Raw genomic sequence first — 15,365 nt, 5'->3', positions numbered from 1 at the left:
ACTCAGTGTCTTTACTGTGGCTGGGTCTTAATGTCAGCTGATGTGTTTTTATGTGCTATGCTACTGATCCAGATCTCAGTTTGTCAGTGAAGAACAAAAAGCTGCAGCGTTCACTTCCTGGTTTCCTTCTTTGATATTTGCTGTAACTCTCAGTGTCTGTGAGGATACAAACCTCATACCTTCACGTTCTTCCTCCTCAGGCGTTACAGACTCCAGAGTCAACTCCATCATGTGTTCATAGACTAACTGAAGCTCCTGTGATGCCCCCTGCTGGCTGCATCTACAGGATGCTTTTACCCAGAGTGCTTCACTCTTTATTTTAGTAGATTTTTTCTTATATCTTATTTTAATTTTATTTTACTAGAGCTTTACTTTTATTTTATTCTTATTTTACTTTGCTAGATTTTTACTTATATCTTACTTATATATTAATTCACTATAATTATATTAATAGTTTATTTTATTTACCTATATTTTTACTTATATTCTATGTTTATTTTATTTCACTAGATTTTTACTTATATTTTCTTTTGTTTTATTTTACCAGATTTGTACTTACATTTTATTTTAAGTGTATTTTACTGGAGCTTTACTTTTTTACTTTTTTACTGGAGCTACTGTTACCAAGCAATTTCCCTTGTGGATCAATAAAGTTTATCTAAGTCTATCTAAGTCTAAGTCTAAGTTATTTTATTTTACTGGATTTTTATTTTCATATTATTTTTATTTTATCTTTTATTTTTACTTGTGGTTCTCAAGAGGCTTTTTTATGTACAACTGCGACCAAGAGGCTTCCCTTGTGGATCAATAATGTCTATCTACGTCTATGTCTACGTCTAAGTGTAAATTAAATGTCATCACAACAGACCAACAACAAAGGCGTTCACAGTGATTCTCTCATGGTGGAGTCTCCTTTTCTGTCGCCTCTGTCCACTGAGTCAGAATGAGTGTGTCCAAGGTGACGCTCCGTGAACAACAGTCGTCATTAAAGAGTGTTTAAATCAACAATCATCCTTCATGCGTCACATGAGATCACATGTTTGGTTTAATTGTGACCAAAAGACTGCAGAGAGACACCACACAACATCACGACTGGGGCCGGTCGGGCCAGTCGGTCCATTTGGGACAGTCGGGGTGGTCCGGACAGTGTGAAGGTGTGACGGTCTCCCTCAGGGAAGAGTAGACCACCTCTGGTCCCGGTTGAAACTCTGAACACAAACACACACGGGTGAGTCTAGACCTCTGCAGCCTTTCTAGAAACCAACCAGCAGAACTACAGTGACCACAGACACCACAGACGTCAGGCTGATGCATGAACGCTACTGTATGGAGTAAACATTGTGTACATACATCTGGCTTCAATTAATTATTAGGCCTCAGTAGAAACCCTCGGTACCCACAGCGAGCAGAAACAGATCAGAGGTCAGAGTGGAGAGGAGGCAGCCGTACCTCTCCTTCTGTTGGTCTTGATGGTGATTGGTCCATAACTGACGTCACTGGTTCTTCTCACTGATGAATAAATGGCAGCGGGTTCTGTATCTGCAAAAGGGAACGGGTCATGAAAATATATATATTCTTTATTCCAGACCCAGGGGGATCCATATCACAGTAAAAAAGTAAAAAACAGTTAAAAAAAGCACACAGGGCAAAAAATACAAACATACAAAGAGACCTCAATGGTCAACGTCCCATATACAGACAAGTCCGCCAATGGTTCCACAGTCTGGAAGAGAATCTCACAGAACTGCGTACCGGGTTGGCCAACACAGTAATTAAATCATTTTGTGACACAGATACTCTACACATAAATCTATACATCAGATTTCGTAGAACTGCAGAGCATGTAGGCACACCAACACTGACAAACAAAATGATGAACTAGTTAGTCTCATCTGAAGGAAAGAGGAAACGCCTCTATTAAAAACACTTCACACGTTTCAGAAGCCGCTGTTAACCATGTTCTAGCAGCAGAGGTAAGAAGGCGTAATGGCACTTGTTTCTGGTCGTTTATTAGACGGTTTAAGAAGAGGTATGAGTCAGAACGAGGTTCATGGATGACCCAGAGAAGATGTGGTTAACAGGTAACATCGTGACATAATTCAAAACCCCAGAGTTTCACAGCCGAGCCGAGAGAACACCGACAACAGTTACACAATTAAAAATCTCAGACCTGTGAAAGGAGGATGTTGGAGAGTCAGATGTGCAAGAACAGAGAAGAGAGACATCCTTCAGAGTTTCAGAATGAAGTGTTACCCTTTCAAATCTCATGTTGCGACCACAAGAGCAGCAGCGTTCGGATTTACAAGGTTTCAAAACCCGGAACACAAACTCACTTAAAGTCATATCCAATTGTATTGGCAGATCCACATTTTCCTCCTCCAAACCTGCAGCTGTGATTAGAACGTCCATATTACTTTAAAATCTCACCATCCCATATTGAAGCTAGAAATATTTTGTTTCCAACAAACAAAATGAACAACCCTTTATAAGTGAATGTTAACACTTATTATTAACTATTCACCTGTGGAGGTTTTTTTTAGTTTTGCCTAAGAATTTGATTTTTATTTTGATGACATCTTGAAATCACGAGTCATGTGGGACCCCTCTGAATAACTCCCAGCTGATTCAGAAACGGTCAGAGAGCTGGAGCTGAGGCTAGCTACCTGTCAATCAAAGAGGCCACGCCCCTCAATAAACCAGGACTGGTTCAGCACCAGGCTGTGAACATGTGGAGGCCTGTGGAGACCGTTTACCACGTTGAAGTCCAGATGGAGGCTCTGACCAGAGTCTCTGTCCCAAGCTGGAGGGGTATTGGAAGGCTCTTTCTGAAGCTCTCTCTTCAGTTTCTAGTATTGAAATTGAGCAGCTACCAATTGAGGAGAACACGTAAAGCTGTCACATTCACGTCACCTAATACTTTTGAGGTAGAAGGAGGCGGGCCTTGTATAGGAGACATGTTGTATAACCTGAAACTTGATAAAATCAGATACGCACTACGGGCTGTGAAAGCAAATTCATCGAAACTTGGAAACTTCTTTTGATTTCTTTTTTGACAAACTCTCTTCACAGGTGGAGGAGTGATTTTCCTCTCTACCTTTATGCCTTGGGCCACCGTGATGGTTCAGTGTTAGCCTGGTCGTCACCATCCTAAGTTTCCGCCTAAAATTTGATTTGGGTCTGGCACATAGTCTGGCCTAACTGCCCTTCTACGGTTCGCGTGTAACCGCCGCCAATCAGCGAACAGTTGAGTGATGACGTGAAACTCGCCTGCCGAGTTGCTTGTAGTCCAGCGAAGCTTGTAGTTCAACAGCATAGCAACAATGGCGACGGAGGAAGAGACGCTAGAAGCCATCCGCCAAGTTGTCTCAACTCTGGAGAGCATCACGGAATTAAAACCAGAACAAGAGGCTTGTCTTGTCAATTTTATAAATGGCAAGGACGTCGTAGCTCTCCTTCCAACAGGCTTTTGGAAAAGTTTGATTTATTTAACTGGAAGCGGAAGTGGTAAGCGTAAGAGCCTGAACTCCGGCGCACAATATACGTCATTACCACACTGTAAAAAAGAAAAAGTCGAGAAAACGTAAAATATCAAGGCAACATGATACAAGAGATTTTTGAGTTTTCTCAACTTTTGCCAGCTGTTGTTGACTTAACTAAGGTTTTTAAGGTTTGCCAAAAGTTCTGCCAACTCGGATCTTTTTGTTCACCTTATGAGGAACTAATTTCTTTATTAGTCTCACAGTATTATCCTCATAAGGTGAACAAAAAGATCCAAGTTGGCAGAACTTTTGGCAAAACTTAAAAACCTTAGTTAAGTCAACAACAGCTGGCAAAAGTTGAGAAAACTCAAAAATCTCTTGCATCATGTTGCCTTGATATTTTACGTTTTCTCGACTTTTTCTTTTTTACAGTGCAAACGTTGCTGATTGGTTAAGGGAACTCCAATGATTTTAAACCTCAAAATAAGCATCCGCCCATTACGGAGACAGATTCCTGTTACATTGGGCCAGACTAACGTGCCAGACCCAAATCAACGTAGGATGGTGACGACCAGGCTAGTTCAGTGTGTGGAAACATATCAGGTGGTGAATTCTTCTATGTAATGGAACAGTCTCAACGTTTGGGTGACGGCTGAGGTCGGGGTATGTTCTTGGTTGGGTTTAGGGATTATGTTAACAATGATCTCACCAGACTTATCACGGTTCAGCCTGAAGGGAACGCTCTCGTCCGAACCTGACGTCCATGTCGTCCCATTCAGATCGGCGCTTGTTCTTCTCTCTGCAGCTGGATGACTTTCTGCTGGAAAACACAGTCAGACGTCTTGAAGCTCTGCAGCCTCTACAGAGCATCATCGACTATGGCCAATGGAAACACTGTGGGTCTAACTGAGAGAGTGAATATCTCAAACGTTCTGTTTCTGTGAATTCAGATGTTCTCAATGAGAAAACAGGAAACTGGACGGAGCTTCAGTTGACACTTTGACCACAAGTTCTGAAACACAGTGTTACAGCTCACACAGGAAAGAGACCAGAGTACAACAACAAGCCTCAGGGAGAAGTCACTTCACCTGCTGTGATGGTGCGTTACCACATGGAGCTCTAAGGGGTTTTCACAAACAAGACAAGAACAATCAGTGTCTCACCTTCAGGTTTCCTGCGGACACATCGTCCCACCAGAACCACCAGCACAACCAGAAGCACCAGACCAAGGATGGAAGGAATGGACAGCAGCACAGAGTCAACGGGAAAGGAGACCGTGGAGGGGGGCGGAGAGGAAACGGTGGAGGGGGGAGGAAAGGAGGTGGACTGCTCTGGAGCAAAAGAGAATAAAAAGTAGAATCTCGTTTTGACCTCCTGACCCCTCAGGTCTCCAGAAGCCGATCAAGAACCCTCACCTGTAACAGTGATCCAGCTGGATGGAGACTCTCCATGACCACTGATGATGTGACACTTGTAGAGGCCTTCATCAGACCTGGTAACATGGTGGATGGTCATATTACCTGTAGACTCAGTCCTGATGAAGGAGCCATCTTTATAGAAAGCAGCTGAGAGGATGGAGGGAGTGGTCTTTGTTTTACAGAGCAGAGTGACGTCATCTCCCTCCATCACAGGGAGGACAGGACTCTGCAGGATCACTGGTCCACCTCAACACAGAGACAAACTACAGCATTTCATCCATTTCCACACAGCTTCATCAATACTAACTCCACAGTCTGAGCTTACCAGAGACAGTGAGGTTGATGCTGTTACTGGTTGCTCCCTCTCTGGACTCACACCAGTAAACTCCACTGTCCCATGGGACGATGTTCCTGAAGATACAGGAAGAACCAGCTGCTTCTCCCCAGTCCTCACACTGATTCCTCTGTTCTGTGGTGGTGTTTCTCCTCAGAGTCCATCCAGCAGAGCTGTCGTCCTCCTCACAGCTCAGAGACACAGAGTGTCCTTCAAAGACCTGAGAGCTGCTGGGACTCACAGTCAGATGAGCTGTATTTAGAGCAAAACAGTTTGAGCCTCAGCTCGTTCAGAGGCTTAGACTCTGCACGGTGCCTCAGGAAGTTAAAACACAGAATATTAACGCTCTAGAGAAGTTGTTGATATGTTTTCCCTCCGTTACGACAACCAGCTGACTCCACATTTATTGCACTGATGAGACTGATGTCTACAGGTCAAACTGTCCAAGCATCTGTTTACATCCTAACTAACAGACAACACGTTGATCGGGTTCCCTTCAGTCTATGGAGGCCGTTATCTCCTTAAACTTAAAACCTCTTCATTTCATTCTCGTTCACTAACCTTGACGCGTTGAGATGCAGAGCAGCGACGTCTGACCTGAAAATAAACCACCTTGAGATGAGACGATGAGCTTCAGGATGCTTTTCAGAGGCTTTTTCTTTTCAGATCTACGACTGACTGATGATCAACCTTTAACTGGTTCAGATAAACGCTCTCTGAGGGAGCATGTGCTCCGTGGTGGAGCTGCAGAGCTTCAGCTTCACCCAGAAATAAATTCATCTCCTGTTTAATAATACAAATAATAAAATGAAGTTAACAGTTAATGAATCCACTTACAGAGCAGCCACAGAGAGGATGTTTGTTTCATCATAGTCGTGTCAGATTCAGATCTTTCTGTTCTCCTGCTCCACTTAAAGTCACCTCCTTCCTCTGTGGGTGAGATCAGTCACATGTGGTTAGAAAAAGAATCACTTTTCACTTTATACTCTGAGGTTTGAGGAGTGTGAGAAACAAAAACAGACACAAAGAAACTTTTAAACACAAGTGTTTATTAAAGATCGTTTATTTTATTTTATGTTTTTTTAAGTCATCATTATTTCTTCAAATGTCAAATGAATTTGAATTTGCAGCGTTTTTTTTTTCTTTTTCGTGGGGGAGCAGGAAGTAGGGGGCGTGGCCTACTGTCTGTTTTTTTTTTTTTTTTTTCATTCACCGGCGTTCAGGACCACAGCGGATTTCTCGTGGATCCCTTCACTCGTGGACCAGATCGCAGACCTGCTGTCTTTCCTTAAACCGAGGACTCGTGACTTATCTTCATGGATTCACTCCGTGAGAAGCTGAGGGGCCGCGGACCACGTGGAGACAGACGGGCGGACAGGGAGAGAGAAACCCCACGGATGTCCGCCACCCCTCAGGTGTCTGTGGGCCCCTGGAACCAGAGGAGGAGCCCTCACCTGTGACCGTTTCCTCCAGAAACCAGACGCAGTGAGCAGGTGAGTGACGTTTTAGACTTTTGAATAAGTTTCTAATAATAATAAGTCATTTGTTAACAACCTGTGGAAACGTGTCCACTCGAGTTTACCCCTGAAACAAAGCCTGGTCAGACACTGCCAGTTTATTAGGAACACCATCTGCAGAGCTGACCTGGCTTCATGTCTGTGGTGATTCATCATGTGTCCCCAAAAACAAGAAAGAAGGGAAACTGGAGCTGAAGGGTTTTGTGTCGCTTTAAATATTTCTTTGAACGTCCGAGGGAACTTGAACGCAGCAGTGAGCCCCTTCCCCTCCTTATCCAAGAACAGATGTAAACAACACGATCTGCAAACTTATTTGTGCTCAATCCTCCTCGGTCATGTCGTCCCCTGCAGCCTTCATCACTACCACCATCCTCCTCGTCATCATCGTCATCATCATGTGTCCTCTGTCTGAAGCCTCCAGAGGTGAGAGGTGAACATCTGGCTGCAGGCCAGACTGCAGTGACTCATTCTTCCTGTTCTGCTTCAGTTCGTTTTGCAGCGTTTGCAGCAGCTTCGGTGTTGTTACTGCTGGACTTTGATAAGAAACAGAAATGCTTTTAAAACAGAGAATAGTAGAATAGAGTGAGCGAGAGTGCGCTTTCTGAACTTTATTCTTAAATACTTTTGAAAACAAAACAGAAAGTGGTGGACTCCACCCAGAGACGGTTGAAAACAAACTGAGTCAGACTTTGTGTTTACATGACTCCATCAGACTCAGACTCATGTGACACTGTGGTGTTAGAGACTTTCATTTACCTTCTGTTCAGTTTTGTGTTGACAGATTTAACAGAGACAGAGTTCAAACCTCCTCCTGCAGAAGGCGGCTGGAAAACTTTTTTGTGATTGGTCGAAATTTTTCAGGAAACTGTTGACTTGAATGCTGAGCGTGGTTTGTGGTCTCTGTTTCTGTTTCTGTATCTGTGATGAGAAGGAGCTCTCTGCTTTCTAAGACCCATCAGATGAACTCCACCCAGTCCCACCGACCTCCTCTCAACCCCAGTTTTCTTCTCTATCTGCAGCGTGGTGCTGGTGCCTGGAGTTTCTCAGTAAACGCTCGGCCCTGGTTGATATTAAACGCTGAGGCCAGATTAAAATCCCTGTGGAACAGAGATAAAGAGAGATTCACGTGACACAGATGAACTTAAAAGGCACATTTTCTCTTGGTAGAGAACGTTCAGGTGATCAGAACATGTTCATCAGATCTGTGTTTGTTCCCACGCTGCAGCTAATAGGCGTGTTCGACTTCATGCAGATCTGACTTGACGTGATGCATGCTGGGTTGTTATGCTCATAGACCTCGAATATGATTGGTTAAAATGAACTTGTTCAACCCAGCATGCATCACGTCAAGTCAGATCTGCACAGATCTGCATGAAGTCGAACATGCCTATTGATTCATTCATCACTCCTGACGTCAGGGAGACGCTACAGGAGAGAACTCAAGGACAAGACTCCCAAACTGTTTCTACCATAGACAGTATAAGGCTGGGGCTGCTCCTCTGAAGTGAATCCAAAAAAAGGTTCAAAAAAGGCAACTGGACCAGTTGCCTTTTTTGAACCTTTTTTTGGATATACCATGACCTGGATGACTTAGATCCTTCACAGACCTCTAAGTGAAGCCAAAGCAAGCAGAGTGAGCTCCACCTGCTCCATGTTAGTGGGCAGGACTTGGGCCAAACTAAAACACTACAATACACAAGGATGGTTTCTGTCATTTTAGGTAGTTAATATAATGCTGATGAATGTTCAAGTGTCTGTTTGTTTTGTTTTAGTTAGTTATTTGATACGTTTTGACATGCCAACCACAGCCAACCACGGGATGTAAAGCATCCTGTGGCACTGTGAGAGTGACAGGAGGTGACATCTCCTTGTAACAGGTGGAGGCAGAGAAGAGTGAAGTATTAATTAAAAAAAAAACATGAGTGAGTCTGGAGGAAGTGTCACTATCACGGCTCCATGTGGCTCCGGCCTCAGATCGTACTGATCAGACACTGGCTCCAAACTCACAAGATGGCGCCGTCCCTGGGAAAATAAGAGTCAGTTTGACCAATGAGAGGAAGAGGAGACATATTGTCCATATTTATATACAGTCTATGTTTTAGACTTCATCAGAGTCCTGAACAGTTCATTCAGCACCACCTCATTTCTCCATCACTGACTGCACCTGTAGCACAAGAGCACAGAAGACTTTTTAGAGTTTAATTTAATTCATCTGTCTTTCACCTTGTTTATATTTTGTTTTTCTAGGTTTTATATTTATTTCCTGCTGTCAGTAAGAGACACTTGATTTAAACTGAACACATGACAACACACATCTGAAATCCTAAATGTTACTGAGCGTTGAGTTTGAGCAGATTCAAACAGATTCTTTGGGCAGTCTAGTTGTCTGTGATGTATGTGTGTTAACCAGACTTCCTGTAGAGGTTCTTATCCGCTCACAGATGATTTCTTTTCCTCCAGAAACCAGACGCAGTGAGCAGGTGAGTGACGTTTTAGACTTTTGAATAAGTTTCTAATAATAATAAGTCATTTGTTAACAACCTGTGGAAACGTGTCCACTCGAGTTTACCCCTGAAACAAAGCCTGGTCAGACACTGCCAGTTTATTAGGAACACCATCTGCAGAGCTGACCTGGCTTCATGTCTGTGGTGATTCATCATGTGTCCCCAAAAACAAGAAAGAAGGGAAACTGGAGCTGAAGGGTTTTGTGTCGCTTTAAATATTTCTTTGAACGTCCGAGGGAACTTGAACGCAGCAGTGAGCCCCTTCCCCTCCTTATCCAAGAACAGATGTAAACAACACGATCTGCAAACTTATTTGTGCTCAATCCTCCTCGGTCATGTCGTCCCCTGCAGCCTTCATCACTACCACCATCCTCCTCGTCATCATCGTCATCATCATGTGTCCTCTGTCTGAAGCCTCCAGAGGTGAGAGGTGAACATCTGGCTGCAGGCCAGACTGCAGTGACTCATTCTTCCTGTTCTGCTCCAGTTCGTTTTGCAGCGTTTGCAGCAGCTTCAGTGTTGTTAGGCCTACTGCGGGACTTTGATAAGAAACAGAAATGCTTTTAAAATAGAGAATAGTAGAATAGAGCGAGCGAGCGCGCGCACGCTTTCTGAACTTTATTCTTAAATACTTTTGAAAACAAAACAGAAAGTGGAGGACTCCACCCAGAGACGGTTGAAAACAAACTGAGTCAGACTTTGTGTTTACATGACTCCATCAGACTCAGACTCATGTGACACTGTGGTGTTAGAGAGTTTCATTTACCTTTGGTTCAGTTTTGTGTTGACACATGTAACAGAGACAGAGTTCAAACCTCCTCCTGCAGAAGGCTGCTGGCAAACTTTTTTGTGATTGGTCGAAATTTTGCGGGAAAATTTCGATTTCAGGAAACTGTCGACTTGAAAGCTGAGCGTGGTTTGTGGTCTCTGTTTCTGTATCTGTGATGAGAAGGAGCTCTCTGCTTCCTAAGACTCATCAGATGAACTCCACCCAGTCCCACCGACCTCCTCTCAACCCCAGTTTTCTTCTCTATCTGCAGCGTGGTGCTGGTGCCTGGAGTTTCTCTGTAAACAGTCGGCCCTGGTTGATATTAAACGCTGAGGCCAGATTAAAATCCCTGTGGAACAGAGATAAAGAGAGATTCACGTGACACAGATTAACTGAATCGGCACATTTTCTCTTGGTAGAGAACGTTCAGGTGATCAGAACATGTTCATCAGATCTGTGTTTGTTCCCACGCTGCAGCTAATAGGCGTGTTCGACTTCATGCAGATCTGACTTGACGTGATGCATGCTGGGTTGTTCATGCTCATAGACCTCAAATATGATTGGTTAAAATGAACTTGTTCTACCCAGCATGCATCACATCAAGTCAGATCTGCACAGATCTGCATGAAGTCGAACACGCCTATTGATTCATTCATCACTCCTGACGTCAGGGAGACGCTACAGGAGAGAACTCAAGGACAAGACTCCCAAACGGTTTCTACCATAGACAGTATAAGGCTGGGGCTGCTCCTCTGAAGTGAAGCCAAAAAAAGGTTCAAAAAAGGCAACTGGACTAGAAGTCCAGTTGCCTTTTTTGAACCTTTTTTGGATATACCATGACCTGGATGACTTAGATCCTTCACAGACCTCTAAGTGAAGCCAGAGCAAGCAGAGTGAGCTCCACCTGCTCCATGTTCGTGGGCAGGACTTGGGCCAAACTAAAACACTACAGTACACAAGGATGGTTTCTGTCATTTTAGGTAGTTAATGTAATGCTGATGAATGTTCAAGTGTCTGTTTTGTTTTGTTTTAGTTAGTTATTTGATACGTTTTGACATGCCAACCACAGCCAACCACGGGATGTAAAGCATCCTGTGGCACTGTGAGAGTGACAGGAGGTGACATCTCCTTGTAACAGGTGGAGGCAGAGAAGAGTGAAGTATTAATTAAAAAAAAAACATGAGTGAGTCTGGAGGAAGTGTCACTATCACGGCTCCATGTGGCTCCGCCCTCAGACCGTACTGATCAGACACTGGCTCCAAACTCACAAGATGGCGCCGCCCGTATCCCTGGGAAAATAAGAGTCAGTTTGACCAATGAGAGGAAGAGGAGACATATTGTCCATATTTATATACAGTCTATGTTTTAGACGTCATCAGAGTCCTGAACAGTTCATTCAGCACCGCCTCATTTCTCCATCACTGACTGCACCTGTAGCACAAGAGCACAGAAGACTTTTTAGAGTTTAATTTAATTCATTTGTCTTTCACCTTGTTTATATTTTGTTTTTCTAGGTTTTATATTTATTTCCTGCTGTCAGTAAGAGACACTTGATTTAAACTGAACACATGACAACAAACATCTGAAATCCTAAATGTTACTGAGCGTTGAGTTTGAGCAGATTCAAACAGATTCTTTGGGCAGTCTAGTTATCTGTGATGTATGTGTGTTAACCAGACTTCCTGTAGAGGTTCTTATCCGCTCACAGATGATTTCTTTTCTGTTCAGATGACGAGGAGGAGGAGGTCAAAGTGAAGCCTGGACAGGATGTCACTCTTCAGTGTCGGCCGCCCACGACTGCAGCCATCACTCTGCTGGCGTGGACCAGACCCGACCTAAAGGCCGACGGTTACGTCTTCTTCTACCGCAACAACCGCTCGTATGAAAGCTACCAGCATCCGTGGTTCAGAGGTCGAGTGGAGCTGAGAGACGCGGCGGCCATGAAGGACGGAGACGTTTCTGTGATTGTGCGGAACGTCAGCATCGGCGATACCGGGATGTACGAGTGTAAGGTCATAAGCAGCGAGAGGAAGAGCAGCGACGGAGGCTACGCCGAGTTCAAGCGCTTCACCAACCTCACCGTCACAGCCTCAGGTGAGTAGTAGAGCTGAGGCTCACCCGCCGCGTGGTTTCAGGCAGAAGTCTTTATTCTCCAGGTAGCAGCTGTGAGATCGACTGATGCTCCACAAGAAAACATGAACAATGAGACCTCTGACCTGTTTCTACTCTGCAGGGGTCACGGATGGAGACACTGAGGATGCACGAGACAAGGATGCACAAGACAAGGATGGAGGAGACAAGCGTGAATATAGTGCAGTCATAGTTGCTGTGTCCATTTCTGCAGTGGTTCTTGTTCTCATTGTCGCTGTTTTTTGCATCATGATTCATAGAAAGCCTAAAGCGTCCTTAAAAGGCAGCGTGTACACACCTCCTCCAGATTAGACAGAGGGTCTGAGAAGTGTCTTTTTACTCCTGACTGTGTTTGTTCTGCTGATGTTCCTCAAAGTGTCAAAGCTCCAGATTATTCTACAGCTGCATGGATCCAATAAAGCTTCAAATGACCCGTTACAGAAATTAACAGAGAGTACATAGAACAGGAATCAGCTGATCACCTCACCTCGCATGATCTTGCATTTAGCTTTGAAAGGTCAGGTTCCTAGCGGCTAAAATCAGTGTCAGTGCAGTGTTTCCTCAGGCTGTTTTCTCTCTGATCTCGTGGCTTCCTTCAAGCAGACGAAGCTTTAAAAAGCCTGAGGGCTCTTTTGAGGAGCTGTTAGAGACCCAAACTCAGAGCTGAAAGATGGCTGGACTGACTGCGACCTGGAGAATCTTCACAGACATTCAGAAATTTATGATTGTGTTCTTCAGTGTTCAGTGTCAGAGTGCGTCATCAGAACTTTGAGTAAAATCAGGACAGGAAAGAGTGTGGGCGATGTTTTAGACACAGATAACATGATGGGCGGGGCTACAGTAGCACGGCTAGCTGGTTCACAAACTGCACTTTATTTTCATATTTCAATATCAATAAGCTATGTTTGCTTCTTTGCACAAACTGCAGCCAATCACAGCCTTCCTGCTCGTCGTCTTTCCACGTTTTTCCTGACACTCAAACCCAATCTGACAAATGGAAACATAATCATGTACAATGAATGTATTATTATTATTATACAATAACTTCATTTCAGGACTATAAATGTTACATAATGTGTGTTAAATGTGATTTTGTAACCATATCATGGTGTTTTCATATATATTTCTAATGAATGATCGTCTTATTTTTAGACGTTACTTCTTGTTCTCAGACTTTCAGCTCTGACCATTGGTGGTTTATCGTTACAAGTCTTTATCTAATCTAACCATTCCAGCGTCACACCCGCTTTATTGCTCTGAGCGTTGACCTCACAGTGAATGTGAAACTAAAGCGACTGTCTTCTAAAACATAAAGTGGAACAAAAGTCTGATCTGACAATGTTGGAGAAAAGAAACACAGCAGAACACGTCGTCATGTCAGGAGTAAACCGGTGTAAGTCTATACTTGTATAAGTTGATCATATATCTAAGATTAGTCTGCAGCTTCAGCCTCTCAACTTTTACTTGTGGATGAATAAATGAATGTTTATAGTTTCACTCAGTGGAGTCATGTTGACAACAATGGTTCTCATTTTTCTTCAGCACTTTAGTAATAATCTGTTCTTATTTAGTTTGAAATAAAAGCTTTGATGAATTCATGTGTGGTGTGTCCTTTTATTAATCGCATTACCTTCACCACGTCTGTATGGAAACAAGGCAGACCTGCCTTTCCTTCTCTAAATCACAGTTTTTTCTCCGAACCAAAGCAAAAACAGGATTTTGAAAAAAACGAAGATACCAGCCGTGGCACATCTGTTTTGATTTGATCTCGATCAGATGATGCCTCCTTGCTACTGAGGAGGTGTTGTGCTGCCACCTGCTGCCTGAAACATGTCACTCCAGTCAGTTTATCAATCTCATTTTAATGCACAACCTTTAGAAAAATGTGTCTTCCATTACAAACCGAACAAATGTACCAGGAAGCCCCTGACCACAAAGAGACACAATACCAGACCCAGGACTCTGGGAATTAAACTGCTAGTACTGGCATCAATTATATAGTTATTTATTAGTGCCGAGTGCCTATGACACGAGGCCACTCCTCCCATAGCAAGCTATGGGAGGAGTGGCCTCGTGCCATAGGCACGAGGCCACTATTGATCTTCTGCGTGTTTCTTTGCAGTTTTATTTTTACTTATTCATTTTCCGCCCTTTTTCGCCGATTAATGCGGCCCGAACCGGCGAGAGGACCCCAACACATGATATATCAAAACGTGTGTTTTGATCCCGAATCCCGTGCTATTACTTTTATAAGGGATTGACGAGTTTTTCGCGAATTTATTCGCGAAAAACCGCGAGAAATTTCCCATTGAAATGAATGGAGAAGCCCGAAAAAAAAAAAAAATCAACAGACATTTTCAACAATGAACTGCTCTGGCATACTTTCACCGAGAGACTCCATTTAAATTTTAAAACGTAGGTACTCTTGCCTTCTCTTCAGCGATTCACTTCACTTATCGACAACTTTTACCGTTTTTAAACTATGAAGCCTCAGAGTTGTGTAGGTTTTTACTCAAATTTCAGGGTTTATAATGGGTGTGTATTGCGCGGAATGTTGGTGCTAGAGTGGCAGGTAGAGTGAGGAGGAGAGAAGAAAATAGGCAAAAAATAAAACAGAAACTGCTCCCGTGGCCACAAATTTCACACCTCAGACATAATTTATACATAGAAACGTAGGAAAATTTGTCTTCTCGCTCAAATTCGTCTGCTAAAGCTGTAAAGTCTTATAGTTTTGGCGTGAGACGCAAAGATGCGCCAGCAACACCCATCCACAGCTTCATAGACTGCCATGTTAAATTTCTGGAGCAAAGCAGAAGCAATCCTTTCTTTGAATCGCTCTTTATAGCTCACATTTCTTCATTTTACCCACAAACTGCATATCTAGACGTTCAGGAAAGACTCAAGATGCCCAAAGTGAAGTCGGTTCAATGATTGGAAACACGGTTTGGCCACAAGGCCTTCCTGTTCGAGGAGGTTTGTTTCAGCATTTTCTCTCCCTCTAGCCATCTTCTAACTGAAATTCAAACTGGTAACCGTGACAACAAGGCCCCAACGGGCATACACACGCTCACACGCAGCAGAAGAGGAGGGTCTCCACAGAAAGAGGCGGGAAACTTCCAACTGACATAAGTAACTGGTATGTGGGGCAGCCATTTTGGCTTTTGGCACCTAAGTTGAACAATGACAGGTGTCTGTCTGTCATTGGCTAGCGCGT

At 43.6% G+C, this 15,365-nt stretch overlaps 3 protein-coding genes across 4 annotated transcripts in view; 2 read left to right on the top strand and 1 right to left on the bottom strand.

Annotated features, from left to right (window-relative positions):
• Window positions 1-15,365, top strand: part of LOC311492916 (uncharacterized protein) — a gene marked incomplete at both ends in the record, with an annotated part of 225,698 nt that overhangs the window by 89,795 nt on the left and 120,538 nt on the right. The window lies entirely within an intron of this gene.
• On the bottom strand, window positions 1,087-5,000 carry LOC311486170 (uncharacterized protein; the record flags this gene model as incomplete). Its single annotated transcript, XM_084541931.1, has 5 exons — window positions 4,895-5,000; window positions 4,643-4,810; window positions 4,189-4,296; window positions 1,450-1,539; window positions 1,087-1,208 (listed from the first exon to the last, which is right to left on the bottom strand). Exons 1-5 carry the CDS (start codon window positions 4,992-4,994, stop codon window positions 1,087-1,089), a joined length of 588 nt encoding a protein of 195 aa, XP_084398057.1. The 5' UTR covers window positions 4,995-5,000.
• On the top strand, window positions 6,496-13,701 carry LOC311494392 (uncharacterized protein). Of its 2 annotated transcripts, XM_084553421.1 has the most exons (6): window positions 6,496-6,724; window positions 7,100-7,171; window positions 9,209-9,228; window positions 9,604-9,675; window positions 11,750-12,115; window positions 12,255-13,701. In XM_084553421.1, the coding sequence occupies exons 4-6, from the start codon at window positions 9,648-9,650 to the stop codon at window positions 12,461-12,463; spliced, it is 603 nt and encodes a 200-aa protein (XP_084409547.1). In that variant the 5' UTR covers window positions 6,496-6,724; window positions 7,100-7,171; window positions 9,209-9,228; window positions 9,604-9,647; the 3' UTR covers window positions 12,464-13,701. The 2 variants fall into 2 exon arrangements, with proteins under 2 accessions (XP_084409547.1, XP_084409546.1); XM_084553420.1 differs by lacking the exons at window positions 6,496-6,724; window positions 7,100-7,171; window positions 9,209-9,228 and having other exon boundaries at window positions 9,580-9,675.

The sequence above is a fragment of the Chelon labrosus genome (genome assembly GCF_963514085.1).
Source record: "Chelon labrosus genome assembly, chromosome: 1".
Lineage (NCBI taxonomy): Eukaryota > Metazoa > Chordata > Actinopteri > Mugiliformes > Mugilidae > Chelon > Chelon labrosus.
Note: the sequence above shows the minus strand (reverse complement) of the source record. Positions and strands in the feature narration are given on the sequence as shown.

Excerpts from the sequence above, each read along its gene's own strand:
- LOC311494392 (XM_084553420.1), top strand. The coding sequence starts at position 9,588 with ATGTCGTCCCCTGCAGCCTTCATCACTACCACCATCCTCCTCGTCATC. Across the intron at positions 9,676-11,749 it reads TCTGTCTGAAGCCTCCAGAG|ATGACGAGGAGGAGGAGGTC; the intron begins GTGAGAGGTGAA and ends TTTTCTGTTCAG. Across the intron at positions 12,116-12,254 it reads CCTCACCGTCACAGCCTCAG|GGGTCACGGATGGAGACACT; the intron begins GTGAGTAGTAGA and ends TCTACTCTGCAG.